Below are 24,403 nucleotides of genomic sequence, written 5' to 3' on the forward strand. Positions count from 1 at the left end.
AAGAGATAAATCAATAAGTGATCCTATTTTTATCATTTCCCTAATGATTCTCTTGAATCCGCTAGACGGGAAGGGGAGTCTGAGTGACACAGGTCCTCATTACCAGTCTCACAAGGAGACAGGAGTAATGGGGCATTTGGAGTTACTGCCAGGAAAGTTTATATAATTAGGCACCTAGCAAGAATAAAGAGAATAGAAGGGAAAAAGGTACCCTCTATGGTGGACTACTATCTGTTTCAGGACTGTGGGTAACAGGTCCATGATCTTTTAGCCTTTGAGTATTATCTCATTTGGACACATATGATACATGCTGTTCCTTATGGAAGGAGAAGATTTACTACAGATTGGGTTTCCCTGGTTTTGCATCCTTGTCCAACAAATGTTCCCTTTGGACCCTCTGAGGTAAGAAGGAGACCTGAACTTGAATGAATTATTGATGATTGACTGAAGCCCTGCTCTGCAGCTCCAGCACTGTGCAGGATCAATGCTGAGAAATCCTTGGAGTTATACTGTGGGAGGTGGTATCTCCAATGTCACTCTTCATGTCCCCTGCTAGATTATAAGCTCTATGAGAACAGAGGTTCTTTTTCTTTTTTCTTTGTTCTCTTAATGCCTACCACGAAGACTGACACATAGTAGATGATTAGTAAATATATGTTGATTCATTAAAGATAGGAGTATAGGGAAGAGAAGATAGAAGAAAGGCATTTAGGAAAGGAGGGAAGAGATAATTGCAAAATTGTGATTTTTCCCCCTTCTTCTCTTGATCCACTCCCAGCAGCCTTCTTTACTTTATTCTTTTCCCCTCTTCCATATATTTCACTTGTATCCATCCTTTCTTTTAAAAACTGTACTCGGACTTTTTAATCAGGGATAAGGATGCAACAAATACAGCTAACAGGGATCTCTCTCCCAGGTGTATGTTTACTCTATGCAGGAATCAAACTCTTAAATCAAAGGGATCAACTGGAAGAAACAAGATGGGGAGGATATTTTAATATTCTGGGACTTCTTAGCAAAACTGAAATTACGCCTAGAATCTCCTTGTCTGTGGAATGGAGCCAGTGAGCAGGACATAGACCAGAAAATTGGCTCTTTCTGTCCCTAGGCACCAGGCCCACTCATAGAAAGTCTGATGCTTCAGCACCTGGGATATCAGGTTCAGCTTTCTGTGCCTCCATGGGCCCAGTCCAGGTTAGCCAACAGTTCCACTCTCCATCGTTGAACCAGTCTCTAATCTGGTCTTTGGGACTTTTGCCTGAGGTTTTAACATTCTGGACTAATCAAGTTTAGAGATCTGAGTAGGGAGCAATATACATAATTATTTGGCTGGGAAAACAGGGGAGCATGAGCAAGGTGCTGGTGGAGCTGTCAGGGAGCTATGGCAAGATATAACCAGAGACAAGAGTTGGCAAGGACTCTGTATCCAACAAGGCTGCCAGGCAGTCTTGCAATTACCATTTAAGCAAATGAATCTGCTACCTAGGGAATCTGCCTTGTCTGCAGCATCAGCACCAGGGAGGCATTAACTGTTATGCCTGTGTTTAATTGCTTGCAGATTTGCAAGGGAGAAAAGAAAGTCCAACTGCACCCAAATAGAGCCTTAGTCCATAACCAGGCCAGTTAGAGCCAGAGAGGGTTTTGACTTAAATGACAAAGTAGAAACTCAACTGCCCTACTATCTCAGTCCTTATGGCAAAGTATGAACTTCCCAGGCTGGTTTGATCCCTTTACCATTGTTTTGTTCTGGTCCTCTGGGGATAAGCAATGGGAAGAGGCTGACCACAGGGGGGAGAAAGGGGGAAGAGAAAGAGAAGAAAAAAAAGAAAATGAAAACAGTTAGCTCAAGTGACTCAGCCCATACCTCTAATGCATTTCAAGCTGTCTGTAAATGAAAATCCTTGTCCTGGGATCTGTTTGTGGCCCGTTTCCTAAAGTTACCCTCTTTTCTTCCTTTTGCTTCAATGGATGCCACTGCCTATGAATATTGACTTCCAACCTCTTTCCTCTTCCTTCATATAACAGATAGTATATGATCTAATCATCACACACCCCGTCCATAAGAAATTTAGTTTCTTAAGCAATCATTCATTCCCTTGATTTTACAGAAGAGGAAACTGAGTCTCAGAGTGATGAAATAGCTTGCTCTAAGTCACATAGCTCATGACAGAATTGGGCTTTTGACTCCAAGTCCAGTGTTATTTCAATTCAATTAGACAGATATTTATTAAAAGCCAACTATGTGCAAGGTACTTTGCTATATGTTGGCATAGCCTGCTCTGGGAGATGAGGACCTCACTTATCCAAGTTTATTTTTCAGCCCTTTCAGACCTCAATCAACCTGCCTTATCTAGCAATCTGGCTTCAATTTTGTAGGAAAGTCTTATAGACAACTCTGAAACCATGTCTCTTCCTCAGCCCTCCCCAGAAAGCATCCAAGCCCAATAGTGATGACCTGGAAAATTACAGACAAGTTTATTATTATTATAAATTAGGTCAGGGTCTTGGACTAGAATCAATACGGTGTAGAGTAGCTCTAATCACTGGTCTCCAGGAGGGCTAGATTGGATGGAAGAAGCATGTGGGAGGGGTCTGAATCATCCTTGCTGCTGTGTCTCCTGCCTGCATTCTTAGCCCTTCATTTCTATCCGGTATGGCCATTCAGAGGAAAGGAAGGAGTGACCAGGAATGCTGTCTGGAATGACTGTCCCCTAGAGGTTGGAAGCAAGTTCCTATCCATGCACAGTACAATGCAGAAGCACGAAAATGGATCGGATGTCTTTTGGGAAAACATTGAACCTTTTAGATTCAATGATTTAACACAAGAGCTGTGATGAGTGAGTTAACCATTTGGAGCTTGTGTTTTGGGGAATCTCCACTAATACTTGGGAAAGAAGCCAGTGGGACAGAAGAAGGTGGCTGTTGCAGTTGATTTAAGACAACAACAATACCACCGGCAGCAGCAGCAACAACAGCAGAAATACAACAGCTGCAGCAACAATTTAGGTTTAAACTTAGCCAAAGATATACACCTATGTATGGAGGTATATCGCACTCTCTTTCCACCAAGCTGCATTTTTATGACTTCTGTTCCTTTTGAAGACTCCCCATGCAGTACATTTTATGTTGATTTCATCTAGATTCCAAATTTTAGGGAGAATTGTGGGAGCTCAAGCTAAACACCATAGAACCTGAGTAGAGAAGTTCCTGGTGTCCAGGAGAGGGCTGAAGACCTATCGTTTCTCCCTTCTTTCTTGTCTAGCCAACAATTGCAGCCTCCTTCTTTTCTGGATTTCAGAGTCAAGCCAGAACTCAGGGTTGTTCTGCAAGACCGATGGCAACTATTAGTTCTATTTGTCATAACAATGGTTCCAGTAGAAATCTCAAATGTACAAAAATGACTTGACTCAGGGAGCATGTGCTTCCCTCATTTTCTCTGTTTAATATGCCCCCTACAGCCTCCCCCTGAGCTCTTAGCAAAAATATTCTGCAAGAATCAGATTGTTGGCACCTGAGTCATAACCTTGTTTTTCAGAAAAGACAAAGCGAGCCCCCTCACCTGTCTTCATCTTTAAAGGGGGAAAAGTGAAATACAATAAAGCTTAGCTTCATTATCCATTCACTTTATTTTGTCAATTGGTGGAGGTACTAAATTTGTTGACCTGGCATCATCTGAGTGATCCATTCCCTAGATTGATTCAGGTGGCAGCTCTATACCACTTGTCATATGAATTGGGGGTACAGGGTGCAAGATGTGATCAAGAAAGAGAAAATTTATCTGCCTCTTGACTTTTTAATTTTTTTAAAATGTGGATGCTGTGATGAAATGGAACCTAAATTGGTTGAATTGTTGATTATGTCTGAGTCCTTTCCTTTCTTAGTTGGGAGGGGGGATTACAAAAGGAGGGAATTTTCAGTATGCTACCCAGAGGTGGAAAATGGAACTGATTTGTTCTCAAAACCCCAACTGTGAATGCTTGTTCAATCTTTGCTTTGTTTAGTGATTGATGATTTGCTGAGACTGAGAGACCCTGAGCAGAATTTCCTCCCTCCACATTCTTCTGAATTTCATTCTTTCCTTTTCTACACCCCCCCTTTTTAGTTCATACAATTTAACCAGTATCTATTGGTAACTTGCTGTGGGCTCAGCATTGTGCTGGTTATGTGTTTCTTCTCTATAGAATATCTGAGGCAAAATGCTGCAAAGGAAAGAGTTTGGAACTAAACAAAGAGAACCTAGGTTCAGATCGTGCCTGCTACTTACATCCCATATAATAATGAAGAAATAACTTAAATTTTCTGGGAATTTGGTTCCTCATCTGTAAAAGGAAAATTATATCACTTCTGAGACCTGTATTATCTTTAAGTCTTTCACTCTAAATTATACTTGTATGCATACCCATACAATTAATAAATATTGTATATATGTGCATACATACAAACTTCACTTGGTGAAGTTTTATGCTACCAAAAAAATGAAAAAAATTTGGGATACCTTAAATGTGTACATAGATATATGTTTACAATTTATATGTCTACATACTTACACATATGGATGCACATATACCTTTTGGAACCCCCCCACACACATATCTATCTATCTGTTTTCATATACATATACTTATGCATGCAATACTTTTAGAACACCTTTTAGATATAGATTATATACATGTATTCATGCAATACACTTATGGATATACCTATACTTTTGGGACACTGTAAACAAACACATGCATATGTATATACATATACAGGGTTTCCCAAAAGTTTTAGTGTTGTTTTAAATTTTAAATTTAAAGTTTAAAAGGGAATCAAGACTTTTAGAATATCCTATATATGGATATTATATATGCATGTATATTGGGGGGTTGATGAAGTTCATGCATGAATCTGCAAGGCTGGCTTAGAAGTTGCTTCCCTCCCCATGGTGGCTTTGGTCCTTAACTTTTTCCTTTCCACTCCATTTGAGTATATGATTCTGGCCACAATCATTGCCAACTGCATCGTCTTGGCATTGGAGCAACATCTTCCAGAGGATGACAAGACTCCTATGTCCAGAAGATTGGTAAGTGATTTTTCTGTCTCACTTTTTCTTCTTTCCCTAATCCTTTCCTTCTCAAGCTTGCTCTGTCCCTCCTACTTTCCTTTATTTCTGTCCTTCACTCATCCCCCTATAGTTCTCTTTTTCCAGGAAGAAAAAAGTCTCTGACAACCCCATTGACAGTCACTAGTGAACTGAAATATGGATCTTTTTATTCTTAATCCCAGAAAGCTATTGAAGTGGTTTATTATCTAATTTTTAAGGCCAGCAATATGCTTCACATAGTCTGTGGGTAGCCAGACACAGGGAAATGATGGGAGTATTATGAACTTTTTCTAACTTTCTTTTGGGGGACATTTGAAATGTGGATGAAAAGAATGAGTAGGTCAAAAAGGAGAGAAGTAGGCTGGAATTGAGAGGAGTAAGATTATATTAAATATGAACATGCTAATTTTCATAGTATTCCCATAAATGCACATTTATACTTTTCTAAAATGATTTAGCTCCTGATCAGAGTGGTAAATCTATTTTCAATTATATTGATCTCTTTGATGAAAACAAGTTGCTGTTGGAAGTCTAAAAATATGAAAAATCCATTGTTTTAGTTTTATGTCTTAGAACTTTATAATGAGTTTCATGGGCTCACAGTCCTTTTAATCCCACTTCCTGAACAAAATAACTGCTCTTTATATGCAGAAGGATAGAAAAGCAAATGCTTTTTTTTTTATTATTTTAGAAACCTAGCTACAAGTAAGCTCCCATCAGTCCCATATAGCTCATTCATACATTGCTAGACAGGCTTAACTCTGTCTTACTCACATAGATGTATGTATTTAGCATATTACCAGAATCTGGGTTGCTGAAGCTGGTTCCTAGATGTCTTCCTTTTGTAGTCACAAAAAAAAATGTGAAGGACTCCTTCCCCTCCTCGTGTGTCCTACCTTCTAATCCACAAACATAAATGATTCAAAGTCTTCTATGTGGATGTCATAAAAGGGCATTTCTTTGGTCTCCCCTGAAAGACCATTAATAGTATGGGGGCAAAGGGAACAGCCAAAGTTTTCTCTGTTGTGCTGTTGGCTAAGAAATCCTTTCCTGTTACCCCTATATTTGCTTTTTACCCTGCAGGAGAAGACAGAACCATATTTCATTGGGATTTTTTGCTTTGAAGCTGGAATTAAAATTGTGGCCCTGGGGTTTATCTTCCACAAGGGCTCATATCTCCGCAATGGCTGGAATGTCATGGACTTCATCGTGGTTCTCAGTGGGTAAGTTTTTTCTTTTTTTTTTCATTTCTTTTTTATGGACCTTGAAAAAAGTAGGTAGAGAGTAAAGAAGAAAGATGCAAAACACCACCCAGATTTGAAGCTCAAATGTGGCTGGAGGGGAAATGACCCATCATTCTCCCTGAAATGACTTATTCTAATTAGATTTGATCTAATTGTTCTCAAAAGGCAAAACAATAAACTCTGGATGGAAATTGCAAGTAGGTCAATCTACCTTGATGGAAGAAACCCTTCCTCTCCCTCCATTCCCCTCCCTCCCCAAAATTAGTACTATCCCTAAAGGGCTTGTTTCAGGAGGTAGGGGATCTCCCCTCCTACCCTCATGGGAGATCTTCAAATAATGGATGTATTGTAGTTGGAATTCTTACCAGGTGAACATTGAACTAGATGACAAATGAAATCTCTTCTATGTCTGAAACCCAGATGGTGGGCAATGGGTTTTCAAAGTGAGGCTGGAAGAACATGCATGTTGTGCTTCTTCTGAGATTTTGAAAAAAAATGTTGTCATTTGATATGGGTCTGTCTGTTCTCCCTAACAAGATTCAGCAGATTCTCCTAGATTCGGGGAGATTCACTTGGCATCCTCTACCTCTTCATAGATGACTTTCGTTGTGCCAAGAGGCATTAGAGGAGAAATGAAGCTGTTTGTATCTAGGGATTTGTGTGGGATATATGGTGTTTGGGAGATATAACCATGACCTTTTGAATGTTGTGGTAGTAATTGTGTTATAGAATTGATTTGCTCTACAACAAAGACATTGGTCCTTCTTGGAAGTTGAACCTATATCAATGCAGAGTACTATTGTAAAATTGGATGAAGAAAGATAAGAGTGGGAATCTTTGGCATTCTATTTATCTTGAAAGATTTCTTGAGAGGGATTGATACTTGGAAAGGAGGGAAAGGATAGAAGAGTCAAAATATAGAGAATCAGTCATCTGCAGCAAAAGATAAGGAGATGGCAACACTACCAAAAAAAACTGAAATGGGATTGATTAGATCATTGAGTCCAGTAGACAAGAGTAGGGTGATTGGAAATAGAATAAAATTGTCTCTAAAGAAAATGACCTGAGAGATAGAGATAAGTAAAATCCAGAAAGGGAGTGGACTTATCAAGTACTGTGCTTATAGAGTTGAAATCGATATAGCATATAGATTTGAAATTCATTTTTACTAAAGGAACACATAGAATTAATTTGTACAAATAAAAAAGTAAAAGGGTTTATGATATGGAAATATAAGAATGGAAGCTGGTAGGCAATGATTTGGTATAATTAACTTTATAAAAATATGCTTGTGCAACAAACTTTCAAAACATTGTGTTAATTATTTTTATTTTTTTAAATTAACCTATTACATTTGAATTTTTGCTAACTTAAAAAACTGATTTGGAATGCGTTTCTGGAAGATATCTATTTTATTAATTGCTTTAAACTTGGGCAACATTTTGAATGTTTAAAAAATTTTAAGTACATATTATCCTAATGAAAACTTTGATGAGATAGCAGATCTGTATGAAAGTCATATGTGCAAGTCTTTTGAACCTTTTGTAAGAAAAGTAAAGATAGTAAAATAAAATGTACTACGCCAGGAGCCACAGTGATTTGAGTCTTGGACCAGGAATCAGGAAGACCTGTGTTTAAATTCAGTCTCAAGTGCTTATTAGTTGTGTGATCCTGGTAAAATCAATTAACTTCTGTCTGTCTCAATTTCCTCTTCTGTAAAACAAAGATGGCCAGCCTTCTAGGAATGTTGCATAAGTACAAAATGAGATCTTTTAAAGTGCTTTGCAAACTGTAAGTGATTTACATAAATGATGGTTATGATAATGATGCTAATATGAGAATCAATTGAAAGGCAAGGATATGGTAGCCCTAAGAATAGGAGACTTTTTGTTCAGTTGCTTTTTCATTGTGTCTGATTCTTTATGACTCCATTTGGGGTTCTCTTGGCAGAGATATTGGAATGGTTTGACATTTCCTTCTCCACTCATTTTATAGATAAGGAAACTGAGACATACAGGTTTAAGTGACTTGCCCAGCATCACACAGCTAGTAAGTATCGGAGACCAGATTTGAATTCAGGAGTCTTCTTGACTCCAATCCTTGCCCCCTATCCAATGTACTACCTAGTTACACAGATAGAAGACTTGGGGAAGACACAATAAGTCTCTTAATATGAGTCTGTTTTGGTAAAATGAAAAGAATGTTGAATTTTTAGTCAAGGGTCCTGGTTTAATTTTCAGTGTTGCCATGTGGAAGCTGTGTGACTTTAGGTAATATGATTAACTAATTATTGAGAATTTATTATGTGTTTATGCTGTTGCTATAACTTTTGGGAATTCACAAAAAAGGAAACAGTACCTGTTCTCAAGAGTTTCCAATCCAGTGGGAGAGACAGGTGCATACATAAGTATATACTGAACAAATATAAATCAATTGAATGAAAATAAAGACAAAGTAATTAAATACAAAGTAGTTTTTGTGCCAGAGAGACTTTTAAGGCTTTCACTTCCTTACAAAAAGAGGGGATGGAGGGTAGTGGCCAATGGAAGGCGGAGGCTAGTGAATTCCTGAATGCAGGAGTTCTTAACTACAAGTGTTAAAGTCAATTGTGTATCTTTACTAAGTTTGAAACCCTAGGATCAGGAGGTCATGACTGGAGCAGGTTTAAATTTCCATGCCAAGGAGAATTGGATGAGGCTATAAGAAACTACAGTACTTCCAGCCTGGGAAAGATAGGGAAATATCTTAAAAAAAAAGAAAAGATTGGATTCAGTGATTTTAGCTTTAAAATGTCTTCCTTCTGTAAACATGTGGTCACATTCAAAAGAGGAGTAAATCTATATTTTTTCCACAGGCCCTTCTAAAATCAGTGAGTTCAAGACCCAAAAAGATGGATTTCCTCAATAGTCAGGAAAAACTTTCTTTCTTAAAATTATTTTTAATTTTATTTTTTTCTAGTAGAGCTGTCCAGCAGTGAAATAGACAGGCCCAGAATCTAGTGAACAAATTGTCTTTGACTGGAGGCATTTAAGCAGAGGCTGAATGGCATCTATCAGTATCTATCTCAAAGGGATTTCTCAGTGAGTGGAAGGTTAGACAAGACAGCTTCCAAGGCCCCTTATAATTCTATGATATTCTAGAGGGGTGTGTGTGTGTGTGTGTGTGTGTGTGTGTGTGTGTGTGTGTGTGTGACTAATAATGCAGGGAGGCTCTTCATATCCAAGCATATATTCATAGATGTAAGTGTGTATTAGGAAAGGTATTGGGGACTTTGATGAATCTATTGGTGATTCTATTTTCTTTCTCCTAAACTGTAACTTTTGATTATAGAGAGGCTGTTGGGATGAGCCTGTTCTTTGTAAGTTCATAGTAAAAATCATCAGGATAGGATTATTCTCCTTCTAATACTCCTTATCTAAGTTCTCGAACTTGGCTTTTCCCCTGAAACTCAGTATAATAAAAAGAATGAAAAATTTGGAGTTAGAATAATTGGCCTCAGGTTCAATATTGTTGCTTTCATATAATACCAATATGATTTTGAATGAATCAAGTTACCTTTTGGAGCTTGTTTATTTTCTTCATCTAAAAATGCACATATATGTATTTATTTACATATATGACATAATGAATGTGAAAGTAATTTAACTTAAAGCACTATTTGCTATAATAAAGTATTATCCTTATCTCCCTTAATGCTAGTTCTTTTTCCTCTCTTAATCACAAAAAGAAAATTCCATGACCCTTGTAATCTGAAGGTCTCTGAGTCATGAAAATACTTGATATCTCTGAATCTTTTTTGTTGTTTTTCCCTTCTATTTTCCCCGATGCACATTGTGGCTGTTCTTGTTGACAGTTGTTAGGTCCCACCTGGTCTCCAGGTGTCACTTGACATTTTCCTCCTGTGAACAGGAGGCAGGACAAGTGCTAGAACATGATACTGCCCAAGAGGCCGAGGTGGTACAAGTCACTGCTCATTGAGTGACAGAAAAGGAAAAGGAAGGAGAAAGGTATCCCAAGGTGACTGACACCTGCTTCAGTGTAAGAAACAGTCACTTAGAAACTCCCCATTCCTTGTTATTGACTTTTTCTAATTGTAGGTGACACAATTTTTTTCACACTATTATAATATTTGTAAATCTTTGAAATATCTTAACCCAAACTAATGATTATCTTCCACAAAGGTCTTCCTTCAAAATCTCATTGTTATGTGGAAGAGACCCTAGCCTATGCCAGAGGAGTTCAAGCCCCGATCAATTATCTGAAGATGAAATTTGAGTAAGGACCTAGCAATTTCTGCTACAACAATAATAATATTTATAACCTAAGAATAAATTATCTGTATGTTGTTCAGACTTTTTTCAGGCATATCTGACTCTTCATAACCCCATTTGGGATTTTCTTGACGTAGAGATTGAAATGATTTGTCATGTCCTTCTCTAGCTCATTTTAGAGATGAGGAAACTGAGCCAAACAGGAGTAAGTGACTTGTCCATGTTCACACAGTTATTAAGTGTCTGAGGACAGATTTGAACTCAGGTCATTCGGACTCCAGTCCTGGTGCACTGTGCATTGTGCCACCTAGCTGCCTTAGTAGCTGAGTGTAGTTGAGTACATAAGTAGAAGCTTGACCAATAGGTAATGAATTTTTAAGTACCAGGGTGACCCATGAAATAGTCAATATTTTTTAATGACTGTCAGTCCCATGTTCCTTCTTTTTGCATCTATAGTGATGGTAACAGCGTGTCAGACAAAGGACATTAAGGATCACACAAATTTTAGACCATCTACAAATAGTAATTTAACTGCCGATATTGAATGTACAATCTTTGTCTAAGTACTAAATTAATTCACATATTATTGTCAAATATGATGTAGCCACTCTGGAAGATAACAGAAGGTACAGAAAAGTTTCAGTGAAATAGAAGGATAGAGAGGTTCTCTCAGTGAAACAAACTTTGTGGAATTGGTTTTCTTGTATACCCAAAGGGAGTGAGAAACATCATTTCATGACATGCTTTGTCATCTTACCTTTTATGTTGAACACAGACCATCAGGAAGCTAGCTGGAGCCAATGCATCAAGTGAAAGCCTAGAGAAATTAATCTGATGCTTTGTGACCTCACCACAAAAGAGAATGACAAATAAAATGTTGGAGGAGATGATCCATGATCTATTGAAAGAATCCAAAGACTTGAAGGCTATTTATGAGTCTCACATAGCTATACAACTCTAAGAATAAAAGTTGAAAGGTCTTGGCATGGCAAACATTGAATGTTATCATTAAAATAAGATTAACTGTCTTTTAGGAGACAGGAAGTGACCAGTTTCAGATGTAGCATTTGTTTCAGAATTAGCTGCCTGGGTGTAGTTAGAATACTAACTGGTTAGAGCAAAGGTTAAAGTAAATATCAAATTAGAAAAAAAGGATGACTGTGAGAGGATGTTATTGCTTGCAATTAAGTAAGACCATCATGATCAGTTTAAACAAGCTGTGGACTGAAAAATGGGGTATGTATAAAAATAAAGACACTGGCTCCATTCCTCAGTTTTTTAATTGTGATGTTTATTTTATACCTTTCCTGTAATATAAAATATTACTGGGGGAGAACAGAAGGCCACAAGTAATATTATGTCAAAAAACATTATAAGACAAAGATCAAAAAACAAGTTTTCAGAGTTGATGTAATACTGAGCTTAGACAAATCATTCCAGAATCTTTGTAGATTGAATTAGGAGCAAAACAAATTGAAGTAAACTGTAAAAGATCTATAGGGTCTTTAAAAGTGATCTATTTTCATTTGCAAATCTTTGTAATATCTTAACCATAACATTTGAACCACCACCCCAGTACCTGATGAACTATGTGAGAAAGTAACAATGACAGTTAAGGTGAAATACATGAGGGTGACTGGAAAGGACTAAATGCATACAGAAGCAGTTTCTATAGGCAGTTATGCCATTTTTAAAAGCACTGAGAAATCAATTTTCAAGACATCTCAAGGGATAATTTGAAAAGAATAGAAATATAGTATTCTAAAGGAAAACATTAAAAACAACAAATGTTAAAATAAAAGAACTAATATTTGTATAACACTTTAGGTTCACAAAACATGCTACAAATATTATATCATTTGACTCTCAAAATAATTCTATGAGGTGGTTGCTTTTTTTTTAGGTTTTTGCATGGAAGATGGGGTTAAGTGGCTTGCCCAAGGCCATACAGCTAGGTAATTATTAAGTGTCTGAGGCCGGATTTGAACTCAGGTACTCCTGACTCCAGGGCCGGTGCTCTATCCACTGCGCCACCTAGCTGCCCCCATGGTGGTTTCTTTTAATATCCTCATTTTACAGATGAGGAAACTGAGGCAGACAGAGGTCACATGACTTGTCCAGTATCACATAGTTAGGAAGTTTCTGAGACTGGTTTTGAATAGAGATCTTCCTAACTCCAGGTTCAGTTTCCTAACCAAGCTTGCTTTTCTCATCTTTATAAAATCTTTATGAGAATGAACTAAACATATATTGTGGGTATCCTTGATGAAGATATGAGAAGGTAACAGTCATGTTTTCAGAAATGATTTTCCCTAGGAAGCAACAGCTTTACAATCAGTCATATAGCAGACTGGGAAATATAGAGAATATGAGATCCTGCTAAGTCTATTTATAAATTTTTTTTAAAAAAAGCTTTTGATTTGATAAAGCAAAAATCAGAAGACCTTTTTATATGTCTCCCCCCATTCACAAAAATGGTACAAAAAAAGACACATGTAATTACAGAGACAACTTTATTTAAAGATAGACTGAGTAATGTCATCAAGGTATATATTACGAACAAAAGAAGAGAGAAAGACGAATACTCAATATATTTACCAGGGTTATAGAAAATGCCCTTATTTAGCTCAAAGAGAAGGAAATTGTGCACAAATTCTTGTTATGTAGTTGATGTGATTTTGTATCAGGTCTTTGAATGCAATTAAATCTTCTTTGTGGAATGTGAAAAAAATAGGATTAGTCTAATTTTCCACACTGAAAGAACGAAGGGGAAGAAAGATGATTGTTTTCTTCTTCTTGTTCAGTTGTTTTCAGTTGTATATGACTCTTTATGACTTCATTTGGGGTTTTCTTGGTAGAGATACTGGAGTAGATTGCCATTTCCTACTCTAGCTCATTTTCAGATGAGGAAACTGAGGCAAATGGGGTTAAGTGATTTACCCAAGGTAAATATCTGAGATCAAATTTGAGCTTAGGAAGATGAGTCTTCTTAACTGCAGGTTTGGAACCACTTAACTGCCTTTTGTTTTCTTGACTATGACATATATGGATAGCCTTTGAATTCGTTCATTGCATCAATACCTTGGATTGGTCCTGGGGAGGATAGTCAACCAGCTACAGAGTGATTTAAGAGAATATTAGGCTGGTTTACTTTTAAGACATTATGCAAACTAATATCCCAAACTAATTAGTACCTCAGAAGTCCATCTTTTTGACACCAAAACTTTCCCAGTGTTGCTATGTGGCTATGAATCATGGAATACCACAGGATCTGAAAAATGGAAAGTGTAAGCAAACCAGAGGTCGGTGGAAAGATGTATGGTGGGTGTAAGTTGCAGCAGATTGCCAACAATCATTTGTGTGAAAGATGTGGTAGAAAATACATTATTGAGAACTCAGATTGACTGGGCAAAAAGGGTGGTCCAGTCACGTTGTGAGAATGAGAGGTGATTGATGGATTGGCCAAATGGTACTTTTATTACCTCTGAGATACTAAAAGATTCAAATGAAGACTAGGGTCACCAGAGTACAATGGATAAAAAGTCAGTATCAAAATCAGAAATACTTGGGTAGAAGTCTTGACTCAGACACAAACTTGTTTTGCTTCCCCCATCAAAATGCTTTCTTTCCTGGGCAACCCTCAAACATTATGAGTTATTTAAGCCTTTAAATTTCAGAAAGGTGACAATTGACATTGATAGAGGGAGTTGCCTCACCAGCAATTCCCTATGTCAATAAAGTCAGCTTCAGTCCTATCCCTATCCTAAAAGGAAACCAGCAGAGGATTAAGTGGATTATCTATTTATGGAAAGACAGAGATTAAAAAAAGCACACAAGATCAGAAAACTTAGAAAGTTTGCAATATGTATCTGCAAAAGAATTGCCTACATTAATGAAAATGTATCCATCAGGTTTGAAGACAAAATATTTGTCATAGGAGGACAAACATGCAGAACAACTCAAAGTTATTATCCCAAATAATTTGTAAGAAAAGGGAGCTAGTATAGAAACCTTGGACCTAAACCCTTTTCACTGTTATAAGGCTACAAGAGGAAAGTGTAAAGGAGGTTGCTGTCAACCTAGAGCTAAGAAATAAATCTTGGAACTTTCTACTTCCCATTGGTCTTGAAAAACCTAGGTAGAGAAGTCAGTGCTTGCTTGTCACTCTCATGTGAATGTGGTCCCATTGGTTGCTCAAAGCATCTGTGCATTTCAGACACTTTGCAAGGAAAGTTAGTTGCTTTTGAAGAGCTATGATCTCTGTTCAAATCAACCCACTTGCTAATTTGAGGTCTCCATTCCTCCTAGGTCTCCACTAGCTTCCAAGTTTTACCCAGGTCCACAAGAAAATACTAAATGGTCAGTTATCTAAGGACTGGCAAAGTGAGGTTACCCTTAGACAGATGTATTACATTTTGCATTTGCCCCGCAAAATCTCTGAGAATGTGGGAGCTTCTCTACCTTTCCAGGATTTCCCTTCCTGCTTCTATTCTCAAAGCAAATATAAATTTGGATGAAGAATAGTTAACACTCCTCCCACCATTTGTTCAATTTTATTTTCATTTGCATTTGAAGATATTGATGATGTCAAACCCACTTGAACACATACAGATACAGTTAGGGCACTAGCTTTAGACTGCAAGATAGGTCTGTAATTGCATTTGGGTTATTTGTGGGTATTATGCCATTGAGAAAAGTATGGGACCTAACTGGGTGTCTCATCTCTCAGGATCTTTTCAGTTTTCAAAGGAGGAGTTAAACCAGTTTGAAGATTTGGTAATGCCTGCTGTTGCTCTGGTGTTTCTAGAAGCTATTTTACATTATTAAACTGCTGCCTTGAATGGTTTCTTTTTGAGAATCAGGGTTTTGGCATGCCCCTTTATTGGCTGACTGAACTTTCAATCTAAATCAATCAACTTGATGATAGTATAATAGCCATCAAATTAAAAACCAACACTGGTTGGTTGTTGCATATTAATTTACCAGGCAACTAGTCACATTAATGGAAGGAAGGAAAAGGGAACACTATCCTCCTTTTATAATAAATTTCAATAGATCTTTCTAATTTATCTTATGATAATTTCTGTGTTATTGGTACCAAATTACTGCACATCATTCTGATAGAAGTTGGAATATTTGTACTATGCTTTAGTGCATAATTAAGTGAATAGATAATAAATGAGTATATATGAGCTCAGAACTCAGAAGTCCTTGAAAAATTCCCCATTTGCCTCCTAAGCCTGGTACCACAGACAATCATCTTCCTCATTTCTATCATTTTCTTCATGAGAATTTGAGGGCTAATGTTTCAGTTGTATTCTCAGTATAATTTTAGGGACAGAATTGTGTGGGTGGAGAAGAAGGATAGTATAGAAAAGTGTCATCCTCATGTTCCAAGTTTCAATTTGGTAAAAATGTGAGAAGAAAGAAAAAGGAGAAAGAGAGAGAGAGAGAGAGAGAGAGAGAGAGAGAGAGAGAGAGAGAGAGAGAGAGAGAGAGAAATTGATTCAGACACAGAGAGATAGAGAGGGACAGAGACAGAGACAGACAGAGATGAAGAGGCAGAGAGAAAAAGAGAGAGTCAGAAAGGTGAGAGGTACAAAGAGAGAACAGAGGGGGAGAGATGAGAGGAGAAGAGAAAAAAGAGGAGAGAAGAGGAAACAGAAGAGAAGGCAGCATGAAGAGAGGAGAGAAAGACTAAAGAGAGTAGGGAGAAAGAGGAAAGGGGACAGGGGAAAGAGAGAAGGAGAGGAAGGAATGGGGAAAGGAAGAGAGAGGAGGAGGAAAGGAGGAAAAGAAGAGAGGAGAGGAGGGAAGGAGAAAGGAAAGGGAAAGAGGAAGGGGAGAGATTGGAAGAGGAGAAGAAAAAGGGGAGGAAGGAAAGAAGATAGGAGAGAAAAAAGAAAGAATGGGGAAAGAGGAAGAGAAGAGGGGGAGGAGCGAAGGAAGAAGGGAAGAGAAAAGAGCCTAGAAAGAGGAGAGGAGGAAAAGGGGAAAAAAGAGGCAAAAAACAAAAAAGAGAAGGAAAAAAAAATTGGAGAAAGAAGCTACCAGAAGAGCTGGGAGCTGTCACTGCACATCACTTAGATTCTCATTAGCGGCACATACACTCTGTATCAGTTTAAAGGCTGTTGGTAGGAGGACAATATCTGGTGCTAAATATATTTTGATAGGTATTTTTAGAGGGTTTTCTGTAAGGAGGCCACCCTAATGCATGAGTTCCCCGGGCAGCAAAAGATCGAGGAAAGCACCCCAGTTACCTCCCAGAGCATTGCTTCTCCTGACGTTGGGAATGAGGGGGAGGTGGTAATGCAGCCCTCAGGGCCCCAGCCCTATTTAAATATCTCGTGGTGATATTATAATAACACTTTGTATTTATATCACATCTACATGCTAGCGGAGCCCAGAAAAATTCTACAGACATTACTCATCGCCCACCCTAGGAGGAGGGAAGGACAAAGAGAGGAAGCAACAAGGTTCCCCATTATGCAGCTAGGGAGACTGAGGCTTAATGACTGAGTACCATCCAGCAAGGTGGTATATAGACTTGCTGGCATTTTAATGCTGTAGATCAGAGACCTGCTCTCCCTTAGTCAAGGGTCCTTTGCGCTCTCCTTTTATTATTTGGCTTTCATTTATTATTGGTTTGATTACTGGTTGTAATGTACCCATGTTTCTACACTCTCCTCTTCATCTAAGTTGTCCAATGAATTCCCTCTACCTGGCTAGGCTGCTGTTTGCAATATCTCATTTTCCTCTAACAAAAATAAAATATTCCCATCAGATTCCCTTCCCCTGGATCTTAGGAGAGCAATCCCAGCACAAAAATGAAAGCATGATTGTATCTTCTATTGTAAGGAAAGATGGACAAAGAGCTCAGTTTGCAAAACATTGTGATAATAAAAAGAATTGCTTGCATGCAAACAGTGGTTTAGTGTTTACAAAGCACTTCCTTCACAAGAACTCTATGTTATGGGGTTAGGTGGTGTGATTATTATTATGTCACATTGTATAGATAAGAAAACTGGGAACTCAGAGAGAGAGAGAAAATCACTTGCCTAATATTACAGAGGTGGTAAATGTCAGAAGTACGATTTGAACTCAGGTCTTCTGACTTCAAGCCTGTTATTCTTTCCATGTCATCACACTGTTTTATTCATGCCAGTATTCTCATGCTTGCACTCTGATGAAAATTCCATTCCCTATGGCAGGGGCTTGAAAAGTGGGGGCCTCATACCCTTAATGGGCCCCTGTGTGATTCCAAAGCAACTGTAGCATAACCAAATCAGATAATGAAAAGATGAGGTTCCTCCCATTTTTTCATTGATCCTCAAACACTGACTTTTTCTTAGTATCTCCAGTGCTTAGTGTAGCACATAGTATTACACCTATAGGCACAGCTGTAGCTCCAATAATACCCAGTACTTAAGGTGGGGGGAATGTGTTCATTCCATCCTTTTCTGCCATTAATCTCCCATGATTGTCAAACTTATAAACCTTCCACTTTTAGTCCATAGAGTGACTCCTCAGGGTAGGAAAGATACCTAATGCAGAACCCAGTCAGTCACAACTTCCTCCTGCTCTAGATTATCTCATGATTATGGCAGGTATCACTCAGAAGATTCTGCCTTCCTGAGAAGTGCCTATCCCACTCTAGCCCCTTTCATTTTCTGTGAACATGGTGATTTGCATAACCTGAGCACATAATCAATTAGTCAATAAACATTTATTAAGCTACTAAGTGCTAAGTACTAGGAATGCAAAGAAAGGTAAAATAGCATTGGAAAGGTATTGGGGAGACAACATGCACCAACAAACTATATGCAGGATAAATGGGAAATTATCAACAGAGACAAGGTACAAAAATTAAAATAGATTGGGAAAGAAAGGCTTCCTCTACAGGAGAGAGTTTAGCTGCAACCTGAAGGAGGCCTAGGAGGAAGGTAGGAGAGGGACATGAAGAAGGAGAACATTCATGAGGGACAGCCCAATGACAATGTCCAAAGTCAGGAGGTGGAGCATCTTGCCTTGTTGCAGTCTGGGTCATAGATCTCATTATTATTATCCTTTACCCCATTATATTACCCCTTTACCCCAATCCCACACTTTTTTTAGACTTCACAACTTCTGTAAAGTGTACCACCATCTGTCTAACCATCTATGTTTGAAACCTTGGTGTAATGTCTTTCTCTCACCTCATATACCAGAAGTTTTCCTGAAGTGGCTTACCCTGGTCTACATCTGAGGCATTGACTATGATTTATCTCTGTATCTCCTTCATTGCCTAGTGTGGTACCTGTCCTATAGTGGCTGCTTGATAAATATATTTGAATTGATGACAGTCTGTTTTCATTTCTCAATGTGGTTTTGGTTTGGATTTTTTTTTGTGTGATTATGTATCAAACCAGACATCTAGCTGATGCTCAGTTTCCTAAGTCACATCTACATATATATTCTCCAGACATGTTTCCATTTGAAATCATTCATCCCTTAATTCACCACTTATTAAACTCCTTTACCTTTTAAAAGCACTCAGCTTGAATTATTTTGTATAATAGTTATTGCTCTTTTCCCTCCTCCTCCTCTTCCCTCCTTCTCCTTCTCCTCCTTCTTCTTCTTCTTCTTCTTCTTCTTCTTCTTCTTCTTCTTCTTCTTCTTCTACTCCTCCTCCTCTCCTCCTCCTTCTTCTCCTTCTCCTTCTCCTTCTCCTTCTTCTTCTTCTGCTTCTGCTTCTTCTTCTCCTCCTCCTCCTCTCCTCCCCTTCTTCTCCTTCTTCTCCTTCTTCTTCTTCTTCTTCTTCTTCTTCTTCTTCTCCTTCTTTTTCTTCTTCTACTCCTCCTCCTCCTTCTCCTTCTCTTTCTTCTTCTTCTTTTCTTCTTCTTCTTCTTCTTCTTCTTCTTCTTCTACTCCTCCTCCTCTCCTCCTCCTTCTTCTCCTTCTCCTTCTTCCTGTTCTCTTTCTCCTTCTTCCTTCTTCTTCCTTTTCTTCCTCCTCTTCCTTCTTCTCCTTCTCCTTCTTCCTCCTTCTTCTTCTTCTTCTTCTCCTTCTTTTTCTTCTTCTACTCCTCCTCCTCCTCCTTCTCTTTCTTCTTCTTCTTCTTCTTCTTCTTCTTTTCTTTCTTCTCCTTCTCCTTCTCCTCCTTCTTCTTTCTTCTTTTCCTCTTTTTTCTTCTTCCTCTCCTCAACCTGCTCCTGCTCCTCCTCTTTCTTCTTCTTCTTTTTTCTTTGTCATCTTTGTTGTCATCTTCTTCTTCTTCCTAGAATTCATGTCATACTTTCTATGTGCTGGACACTAAGAATTTTACAAAGTTCTCATTTGATCTTTACACTACCCTTTGAGGTAGATATTATTATCCATTTTACAATTGAGGAAACTGAGTTAAACAGAGCTTAAATGGCTTGAACAGGACCACATAGCTAATAAGTATCTGAGGCTGCATTTGAACTCACATCTTCCAGGCTCAACATAGATTCTAGTGTGCTACCTAACTGCCTAATACAATGCCTAACTATTTTATCTACCTCTGACTACTCACTAAATTTGTATTGTGTTGAACTGAATGTCTTGTGTTAAAGTACTGTATTAGGAATTATGAGAGAAAGAAAGATAGCTAAGATTCAGTTCCAGCCTCCAAAGGGTTTGTAGGCCAGCATGAGAGATAAGATGCTTCAAGGACCTGTGATCTAGAATTGTGTGTATAATCAATTATACCTTCATACCTGTATGCATGAGATGCTATGGTCAAAAACATCTATCACCTGTTGGTCAACCATCTGTTGAGGAAGTCAAGTCTATAAGCAGTGTGCCAGGCCCTCTACTAAGTCTTGGGGATGCAAAGATAGGCAAAAAGAATGAGCCTATCTGAACATAGTATGGAGAATGATTTCAATAGGCAGAGAGAGAGCTAGAGGATGGGAATTGTAGACCTAGGGAATGGCATATCCAAATACCCAAAGGGAAGAAAAGGATAAGATACATTCCAGAAGTAGTCTAACTTGGCAGGATCGTCAAGAACATGAAGGGAAAAAGAATGAGTTAGGGCTGGAAGGTAGGCTGTAGCCAGATTGTGGAGGGCTTTAAATGCTCAGCTAATGAGTTGATATTTCTATAGAAAATGGGAAATTACTGAAGTTTGTGGGGCAGGGAGTAATGTACTCAGAGTTGTTCAATAGGATGATGATTCTGATGGTGGTGTGTAGGATGGATAGACATTGGGTGAAACTGGAGGTGGGGACCAGCCAGAAGGCCTTCTGCAGTATTCCTGGAGATGTGTAATGATGTCCTGAAGTAGGGGTGGTGGCAATGAGAATATGAAGGAGAAGGTGAGTGGGAGAGATTGTGGAGGTAGAATCAAACAAGATTTGGGAACTAATTCATGAAGGGATTCATGCTTTATGTATGGATTGGAGCAGATGTCCTTCAAGGTCCCTTCCAACTCTCATTATAGAGTATTATGCTTTTGAAATTTTTTCTCAGTAGGGGTAGGATTGGGATGGATTGGTATAAGCACAGTATTCCACTGGATCCATATGCCATCTCTTTCCAGCTTGCCAGTGCCTTCTGAAGTTTGATTTGTAGCCTCTGCAAGTCATCAGCATGCTATCATGAAGCATTGGAGATGAAAGGATCTATACAAGAACTAATATTACAAAGCAGAATTTGGAGAGAGGTTTGGCTTAGGTAGTGAATGGGCTCAAGATCATTCCATATGAGGACTGATTAATGATACTTTCCTTGGAGGAAACTTTGGTGGGAGACTTGATAAATGGCTATAGAAAGCTTCCATGTGGAAGAGGGATTCAACTAAGCAGTTAGATGGCAGTGAGTAGGCTATTGAACTTAGAATCAGAAAGTCCCAAGTTTAAATTCAGTCTCAGACACTTGTTTATATGGGCAAGTCTTTTAATAACTGTGCCTCAATTTCCTCCTCTGTAAAGTGCATCCAATATTAGCATTTCTCAAGGTTATTGTGAAGATAATGTAGGAAATATTTATAAAGTACTTTGCAGATCTTTTGGCATTATAGTTTCAGAAAGACAGATTCAAACTTGTTATAAAGAAAAAAGTTTCCCAACAATAAAGGTTATCCAAAAACTGTATCTAGATCACAAGATCATGGGATCATAGATTTTGAGCTGGATGAGTTCTTAGAGGTCAGGGAGTCCAATTCCCTTATTTTACAGATGGGGAAGGAGTCAAATGACTTGTCATGGATCACACTGAATTAGGAAATATACAAGGTGGGATTTGGACCTGGGTCTTTTTTACTTCATATTCAGTACTCTATTTACTTCACTATAGTTTCCACTGACTAGAGGTTTGCAAACCAAGATTAAATCATCCCTTGTCATGTATAAAGGGATTCATATTTGGGCAAGAATTGAATAAGTTGGTTTCTGAGTTTCCTCTCAATCCTGAAAGTCTGAGATACTATGTCTATACATATATAAAACTGATAGGAACCAGGAAAATAAGTTAGCTTATGACTCAGGCAATCAGGGGAAGTGGGAGCTGATTTTAACATTGAAGGACACATAGGACTACAAAAGGAAAATAATGTGCTATGTAGTACTCCAGCTATTAGGGAGCATTGGGCAAAGAGGTAGAGGTTTGCAAGCATCAAGCATGGGATGTTGAGTGGGCACAAAGAATAGTTCACTTTTTCTGATGGAATAGAGGTAGTGGGAGATAAGACTAGAATTTTTTTGGAGAGGACTTTGAATGTCAAACTAAAATGTTTAGGCATTGTTTGGTAGCCATTTTTGGAATCATTGAAATGGAAGTCTGTCAGAATCTCACAAAGGGATGAATGAGGGCATAAAGGAAAGGGCAATGCTAAACTTTTTTTGACATATATAAAACATAATGTGATGATCATTGTATATATTTACCAAGATAGAATTAATGATAATGAGACTGATTTAGATATTCATTTTTCCAGTGATAGAGAACTATCTCATCATTTAAATAGAGTTTTTCACACACACACACACACACACACACATATACACACAGTGGCACATACACATATGAATACATTTATGTCTGTATTATAAATATAATCTAAAGTTAAGTATAAATTTGCCAGTGTGAAATGTGATAATGTGACCACACTACAATGTACATTTTCCTAAAGCTAGAAGATTGTAAATGTGATGAATGGAAAATGCAGTGGAGAAGGCTGGGGTGAGAGTGAGTGGAGGGTTAAAGGGAGTGGGAGAAGAGGAGGGTGATAGTCTAAGGGGCACAGGCAAGAAGGAGCTAAGCCTAAGATACTCTAAATCTGAATTTCATATGCTGAGTCTCTGCTTCCACTTTGTTATACTCCCATGGTGTGACTGGGAAGAATGAGTCTGCAGCAGGCTCATCTTCCATTTCCTTCCATGTTTTTATTCTCCTCTTATGCTTGGGCCAACTAGACCCCATGGAGGAGTTAAGTTGGAAGAGGTGCCTGTGGGGATCCCCATGTTTCCCTTTCTCCTCCTCCCTTCACCCCAAGGTCTCATCTGAAATAGCCAAGTGGGGAGAGAAGAGTTCCATGACTGCTTATATTACTTGAATGAGCTGGGAGACACTGGCTACCACCCTTCCAGTAGGTAGAGGACTACCAGACCTTACCATCTGCCCTGCCAATGAATTTGAAAGTCTTTTGGGACTTACCATTTGCCATCTTAAAAAACTCTTCTCTTTCCCTACCATTATGACATTAGGACTTCTAAGCCTTATCATTTGACCAGGAGTTGAATTCTCTAACATGTGTTGTCTTCCTTCAATCAAGAGCAAACTGTTTGAGATGAGGTGCTATCTTAATTTATCTATTTGTGCCCTCAGTTCTCAGCACAGTATTTGGCTTATTACTTATAAAAAGCAAGTGCTTAATAATTGTTTCTTTTAACTTAAGCATTTATTCATTCATTCATTCATTCACTTATCATCAGGCATCTAAATGATAACATAATAAATGTAGAAAACACTATGACAATTCCTTGCTCAGTAGATGCTTAGTTAACATTTATTGAATGAATAAACTTTTACTTATGATTTTGTCATTCTTTATAAGGATTTAGTGTGATCTATGACTCAGGGGGGGCTCCCTGCTCAGAAAAGGGACTACAGCTCTAGACTACAAAGTCTAGGTTTGTTCCTGGATGGAGTTTGACTTCTAAAGTTTATGTATGGTTCATTTCCAGGGTTTCCCCTAAAAGAAATGAAGAGATACATTTGAGTAAGTTACTCACTGTACCAAAGTGAGTAGATAACAGGTCTAGTCTATTTATTTATTTCCTCTACCACAAAAGGAATGCTTAAAAAGGAAAAAGACTCATAAGCACACATTATCAAATACTTAAAATGCGACACAATAAACTTCCATGCGGTAAAGACTCCTGGGAGATTTGTGGCATTGCTGAACAGATAATTTATGTTCACCTCAAATCTATATTATCTGCATTATTCAAAAAGTCATGATCTCCTGGCCAGTCCAATATTGCTTGGGCTTTCTTGATTCTTTCAGCCAGGTGGTCTCCAAGCAGTGTTCATCTTCTGCAAAAAGCGCCCTTGTAGGTCTGGCCTCAATAACTATGAACATCTTGAATTCAGGAGGCATCTGTTAAGGTTAGAGATACTTGTTTCCAGATGTCATTGTTTGCGACCTGTGCTCAGGGGAAGAATAAGAAAGAATAGGTGAACTGGGACTTGTGGTTTTGTCTGAGGTTCACCTAGATAACCATATATTGATTGCTATTACCAGATGTCTAATTTTGGCCCTATGACTTGAGAGGAAGTGGGAGGGACAGAAAGAC

General features: G+C 38.2%; 1 protein-coding gene across 3 annotated transcripts in view; it reads left to right on the plus strand.

Moving 5' to 3' along the window:
• The window catches only part of CACNA1E (calcium voltage-gated channel subunit alpha1 E), a 596,540-nt gene that overhangs the window by 222,061 nt on the left and 350,076 nt on the right, over positions 1-24,403 (plus strand). For 2 of the 3 annotated variants that reach the window (XM_074222182.1, XM_074222184.1), the window contains exons 1-2: positions 3,982-5,065; positions 6,170-6,309. In XM_074222182.1, coding sequence (XP_074078283.1) covers positions 4,925-5,065; positions 6,170-6,309 — 281 coding nt within the window. In that variant the 5' untranslated portion in view covers positions 3,982-4,924. Of the gene's footprint in view, positions 1-3,981; positions 5,066-6,169; positions 6,310-24,403 lie in introns of those variants that run through there. The other variant, XM_074222185.1, reaches the window with a different exon arrangement.

This window comes from Macrotis lagotis, chromosome 2, assembly GCF_037893015.1.
Source record: "Macrotis lagotis isolate mMagLag1 chromosome 2, bilby.v1.9.chrom.fasta, whole genome shotgun sequence".
Lineage (NCBI taxonomy): Eukaryota > Metazoa > Chordata > Mammalia > Peramelemorphia > Peramelidae > Macrotis > Macrotis lagotis.